Genomic DNA, 6,369 nt, shown 5'->3' on the forward strand with positions numbered 1-6,369 from the left:
ATGCTTACTGGTTTACTATTCCCCTACAGATGGGCTTCTTCAAGAGGAAGCGGCCGAGGGATGGGGCGGAGAGTGAGCCGTTGAGCACCAATGGATTCTACGGCAACGGAAAGACCTGAGGGCAAGACCGAGGCACAAAGCACCATTTTAGTCTCCCCCCAACATGTAAACAGGAACAGACCCACAGCATCGGAGCTACATGAAGGCAAGACCATGGCGCCAATCAATTCCTTAGGCTCCCTTCAACATGTAAACAGACCCACAACATCGGAGCTACATGAAGGCAAGACCAAGGCACCAAACAGTCCTCTAGTCTCCCCTCAACATGTAAACAAGAAGAGCCATGGACACTGAAAGACCTGAGGACACGACCAAAGCAAACACCACCCCTTCGGTCTCCCTTCACCCACGGCAGCAGAGCAACATGAAGGAGGAACCAGTCACTCCCTTCTTCATTATTTTATCAGGGAGTTGGGCCAAGGGGAAAACAAAGCATTGGAAAGAAGGATGTTCCAGAGTTTACCAGTGCCAGGGATGAAGGAGTGAAGATATTGGTTAACTCTTGCATCAGGGAGTTGGATGGCCTGGTATATAGCATTTGTTTGATTTTCCCCGTCAGCAATGGTCGTGGGTAGCCTTCAGCTGATATTCTCCATGATGTGACGGTTATGAAACACACTAGTATTTATTATGGTGTTGCGTGGAGCGAAAGAGCTCTCAACGCAACACCACTTGTATATATGCTACTTTCCTGTCTGATACTTAATTACCACTTTAATATGACTAATTCTAAGTGTAAGAGTGAACTGTAAGGAAAGAAAATACTACTGTACTGTATTTCTATCTAAGTTTATTAGAAGAGCATGGCATTGACAACTGAGAGGAGTTACAATACAAGAACCGGAGAGTCACTCACATCCAGTGCTGGAGATGACACAGTGCAGGGAAGGTGTGACATGCTGTGTGTGTGTGTGTGTGTGTGTGTGTGTGTGTGTGTGTGTGTGTGTGTGTGTGTGTGTGTGTGTGTGTGTGTGTGTACAGCAGAGTCTAAAAAGATAATCTAGATTCCTTGGTATGTAGTGACATGCCTGGAATACATGGAAAACGGCCAACAACCTCACTTGGCCGTGGGGCACCCAATGGCTAAATGGCTGGACCACTGGCTTCCCGTCCCCGGTCACAGCTCGATTCCCAGTCAAAACAAAGGTTATTCCTCACTCCCACCAGCCTCAGACTCATTTCCCATGTTTCAGAATAGGCAGAAGCTCATATCAGATAATGTGTATGTGTGTGTATGATAGTAAGACTTATTATTATTGCTATTATTGTCATTATTATTAAGGTCTGTACTAAGTATTTTGTACACAGTGTGTGTGTGTGTGTGTGTGTGTGTGTGTGTGTGTGTGTGTGTGTGTGTGTGTGTGTGTGTGTGTGTTATGGGGGCACCCTTTGATCACTCTTGCTACACTTGCTCCTACTGTTCATTCTTCTGGTGGAAGCTTGTACCCCACATTCATGCTGGTTAGGGGACACAGACCACATATGCACACCTGACAGACACTTTAAGAAATAACCCCAGGAAGGTAATAAGATCCATTTCAACACCTCTCAAGATCTTAAACCATTGAAACATGCATAACATATGCAACACAAAATAACAGTGAAAGTTTATAATGAGTAGGGGGGGTGGCAGGTGACAAGATTTAAGCTTGCTGTTGCCATGAGAGATTGTGAATGTTGACACAGCTAGCGGCCACAAATTTACTACTGGGAAAACCCTTTTTTCTATGGAGAATTCACGCATTTGTTAATCCATGAATGTGGGTTCCACAAATCTGGGGGGGGGGGATCACGAGCATATGTTTCATGTTCTAGTCACCTGGAGACTCTCTCTCTCTCTCTCTCTCTCTCTCTCTCTCTCTCTCTCTCTCTCTCTCTCTCTCCACAGCTCACAGGACCCACAGGATGTCCCCCCACAGTATGTTTACAAACCCCACAGACACATGCGCCCCCAGACACATATACAAGATCCCCTCCCCCTTACTCTCTTCCTCTCTCTGAAGCAACACCACCCCTGGCATATGCTCCCTGTTAGTTGAGTGTGTGTGTGTGTGTGTGTGTGTGTGTGATTACCTGGTTGTAGTACACATGATATGAGCTAACCTTGTATAGTCGTGTCTTCATATTAGTTTCTGTCCAATTTTGCTTTGAATTCATGGTATATGTGTGTGTGTGTGTATATGTGAGGGAGAGAGCATACCCCTCACCCTCCCTCACCCAGACTTTGATCAGGAGAACAATAATAAAATGTATCAAGAAATATGTTAATAAATAAATGAAATCAAAAGATAACTGTAAGTCTTCCCCCTGAGAGAGAGAGAAAGAGAGAGAGAGAGAGAGTCTAAGGATTAAACCTTACCTTTATGGAGTATGTGGTGCTTTTCTTGAGGTCTGAGGGCAAAGAGTCATCTGTTTCCGTTTGTGGTTTTGGTCTTGGAGGAACCTGACTTGCCGCGCTCCTTGTACCGGATCTTGTAGCTGGTGATGATCCCATTCTGGTGCTCGGCCAGTGGAGGCTCCCAGCAGATGATGAGGCTCTGAAGGGTAAGGCCGTGTGAGGGAAAAAGATCTACGAGAAGTGATGAAAATGAAATCTAAAAAGTTTGAACATTGTGTGAGGCCGTGAGTGCTTCAACTTAACCCCTGACTGTGGATTTCCTACCATAAGACATCACCAAGCTACAGGAATGGAACAAAAAGTGGCTGCTACAACTCAATGAAGAAAAATGTAAAGTCCTGAAGCATGGGAGGGGATGTCCAGCACACCAATTCCACAAGGGAAACACTTCACTATCAACCACAGAGGCAAGAAAGACATGGGAGTATATGTTTTCAGGCTACCAGTGAAGGCCAAATCCATGCCAATCACAGCGGACGGGTTAAATATAATGAAATATAATGAATTTGCAAGGGTTAAAAATAATGAAACAATGAATGTGCAGCTTGTAGAGATGATGTGAGGTAAACAAACAAAGCAGAAAGCTATTTGAAAATGAGTTTTAAAATGTATCTTTGCCTTGGAAGCCTTCCACAACTCACCCTTGAGCTGGCAGCCTCAACGCTCACATTCTGGGGCTCCTTTGAGGGCACATCGAGAAGGTTCTGGCAGTGACCTACGGGGTGGCGTCTCCCCCGCCATCACTGTTGACGGCAGTGAGCCACACGCTGTACTCAGTGAACTGGTCAAGACCTTGGAGGTCATATGACGTACCAGTGACCTATACCTTGCGTTCTTCTGCTGACCCAACCTGAGGAGAAAATTACAAGGGAGACAATGGTTAAGATACACAATGGCACTTGAACAAACACATGGCTATAGTCACCCTGTATTCAAAGGAAGGTCACTAATGACACACAAGGATATGGGGAGACTTTTGTTTGGCCCAAGTGACTCCACATTTAGCACACGGTTCTATAAGGCTGTACACACCTGCGTATAGAACATGGTGTATCCCGTGATGGGTGTTTTGGCCACTCCAGGCGGTGACCAAGTGACCTCCAGACTGGTGGGTGAGGCGGGGACAACTTTTAGACTCTCTGGGGTGGAGGGCAGGTCCAGGTCTGGCTTGGTGAACACCCGCACCTCGTGTGTGGAGGTGCCCACCAGGCTGCCGGAGGTGTGGACCCGCATCATGTAGTTACTCCTGGGACTTAGGTCGCTGATCTGGGTCTTGTATTCGTCCAGTCTCTCGCTGGAGGAGCTGCACTCACATTCTGGACGTGTTCTCTGCAGTGAAGGGAGGAAAGTAATGTGTGAATTACTTACTTTTGATGAAATGTTGTATATGTACTCGCTAAAATGTTGTTATTTCTTCATAATCAGTGGAATGACAGTTGGATAACTGTATTTGCTAACTACATCTTAACAGTAGTAGTACTGTGTTGAATTTTTCATGCAATAAATATTCCCAGGTTGGGTGTCCTTTGGTTCTGACCTAAGTGATCCTTCCTGCTTGTAGACGACTGAATATCCCACAGTGTGGTCAGTGTTGAGCTCTGGCTCATGCCAGGCCACTGTGATGAACCTGTTGCTGGTGGAGATGGTCTGCAGCAGCCGGGGCGCCGAGGGGGCCTGGAGGTGCCCGCCGCTAGGGTCTTGCTCCTCTGAGGGGTAAGAGCCTTCTTCAGGAATGCCTTAGAGTAAATAGATGAATAAAAGGTAAATATTTTTAGAAAAATACAAGAAATGTATAAGAAAAATCATATGAATTAATTTTGTAATTGATTTAGCTTTGGTAAGTCTCCACACTGATGATGGAATATGTAGATTTATGGACTTAAAACAGATAATGCATCTATCTTGCCTGCTTCATAGTTATAAGTAAACTTCATTTGGGTGAGAGCTATGAACAGGAAATGTGCAGTACCTGATAAATTCAGCACATTATAATGGCATTGATACCCATAGAAATGAAGATATTAAATATCGACAGATTTATAACCCAACCTAGAGGAGTTTCTAGCTGAAGACCCTTCACATGAGCAAATAGTAACCTATCACCGCTAAAATAGTAATATTTCCCAGCATCTTAAAATCTCAGAAATGAGTAATAATAATGGAAAGTTATCAGTGATGCTTAGCAAATACGATAAAAAAAATAACGTGTAATGATTAGAGTGGGTTGGGTGTGATTCTAGAGTTTTACCAATGCAGGTAAGGCACACTCAAAAGCTACCTTCTGTTCATCTAAAATTTTGTAACATGTCCAGCCTATGAGACTGTGAAATATCCATTGTGAGTCTATTTTAACAGCTAGAGCACTGTGGGGGAGATCACACCCAATAATTTTGGTCATAAGAGTGACGTACAGCTCCCCTCATCAGCTTGCATGTCTGGACCTGAGGTGAAGGATTGTTTCAGTCCTTGTAGCTGTGTGTCTCACAGTAATTTCCATATCAGGACTAAGGGAGTGTGGTTATGACAGCATGACACCTACGCTGCATATCTGGCATAAGCTTGACCAACGAGATGGTTTGCTCCCAAGATAAAAATATGTTAGCACACTGCTGACTTCTCAGTGGGCTTGTAGAAAATTTATAAATTTTGTATACCCTCTGTGGCCTGTTGCTACAGCCGAAGGCTAGGCAGCAAGGCATGGCCACATTAAAAAGCAGCTAAATCCACTTCCAAAATAGGTAAAATTAGGTTTTTAATACCTCAGTTCAAAGTCAGCGCCATGCTTGATGGGCCATCAATGGTGCCCAGCAGTCTTATACACAGGGCCGCCTATGTCGGTACTCTCTATCAAGGGACTCAACCCTGGACTGGCACTCCTCCAGGGCATTAAGGTCATCACAGGTGCCAGGTGGTCCACGCCGCGCCGCTGTCACCTCACCGCTGTGCCAGCCTTGTCCCAACAGGCCATTACGGTATTATTCTAGTGTTTGCCCATACTCACCCCTCGCAACCAAAATTGGCTAGGGGGCCTTTGAGACTGCGGGGAATCTGGCGGCAAACACGAAATGCGTCGCAAATACATAGGGGAGAGGGGGGATTATGGGGAAACGCTAGAATTTCACCGCCATTACTCCTTCCTTCACCCTGACGGACAGACACTCACACTCACCCTTGAGATGCGTCACACTCTCCTTCTGCCTCGCCTCCCGCTGCTCAGGACAACACCCTCACAGTGCATTCTCCTCTTCTCGTGGAGTGTGTGGCGGGTGTTGGCAGCTCGTCGTTCTGTCAGCAGGTCATCGGCACTGAGGGAGGTGTGAGGGCAGGAGGGAAGGGCAGCAGGTCGGTGACAGGAGGCTTTGTTTACATCAGCTCTTGCTCTTGCTGTACAGGTGACCCATAGATTTTTGTTATCTAGAGTGCGCGGTAAGATACAGAAGTGACGCTGCTAAGGCTGCTACGGCGGCCATGTTGCTATGGGTTTACTTCGTCTCGGGGATTGGGGTTGAGGTTGGGGGAGGGATTGGGGTGGGAAGGAAGTGAGGATGGGGGGGTGGAGGTGGGGGTGGGGAGGAGGTTGTGGGGTTGGGGTGTGTGGGGGGGTAGGAGGTAGGGGTGGACAGTGCCAGTGTCAAGCTACATCCTTTCCTTGTCCTAAGCAATGTTATGTATATCTATCTATATATCTATCTACCTCTCTTCCTGCATTTATCTATCTATCTGTCTATGTGTCTCCATCTCTACGCACTATTGCTTGAACCTTTCTTCACTTGGAAATAATAGAAGCACCATCTACACTTGCACGATTTTCTTTTTTAACACATCATGGTCCTTCTCCTTTGTTGTTTACTTGCAACAATAAACTATCAATCAATCAATCAATCATAGTGCCTCTCCCCCCCCCCTCCCCC

General features: G+C 46.0%; 1 protein-coding gene and 1 long non-coding RNA gene across 3 annotated transcripts in view; one reads left to right on the forward strand and one right to left on the reverse strand.

Moving 5' to 3' along the window:
• The window catches only part of LOC127006442 (integrin alpha-PS2-like), a 44,171-nt gene extending 43,140 nt beyond the window's left edge, over nucleotides 1-1,031 (forward strand). The window contains exon 18 of the mRNA XM_050876394.1: nucleotides 30-1,031. Within this exon, the coding sequence (XP_050732351.1) occupies nucleotides 30-119 (90 nt within the window). The 3' untranslated portion in view covers nucleotides 120-1,031. The remainder of the gene's footprint in view (nucleotides 1-29) is intronic.
• A 325-nt stretch (nucleotides 1,032-1,356) lies between these two features.
• LOC127006252 (uncharacterized) lies at nucleotides 1,357-5,838 on the reverse strand. 2 transcript variants are annotated; one of them, XR_007759350.1, is made up of 5 exons: nucleotides 5,628-5,838; nucleotides 3,996-4,164; nucleotides 3,491-3,787; nucleotides 3,100-3,308; nucleotides 1,357-2,597 (listed from the first exon to the last, which is right to left on the reverse strand). It is a non-coding gene; the product is annotated as an uncharacterized LOC127006252 (long non-coding RNA). The 2 variants fall into 2 exon arrangements; XR_007759349.1 differs by having other exon boundaries at nucleotides 3,996-4,194.
• Between the last annotated feature and the right edge of the window lie 531 nt (nucleotides 5,839-6,369).

This window comes from Eriocheir sinensis, chromosome 32 (assembly GCF_024679095.1).
Source record: "Eriocheir sinensis breed Jianghai 21 chromosome 32, ASM2467909v1, whole genome shotgun sequence".
Lineage (NCBI taxonomy): Eukaryota > Metazoa > Arthropoda > Malacostraca > Decapoda > Varunidae > Eriocheir > Eriocheir sinensis.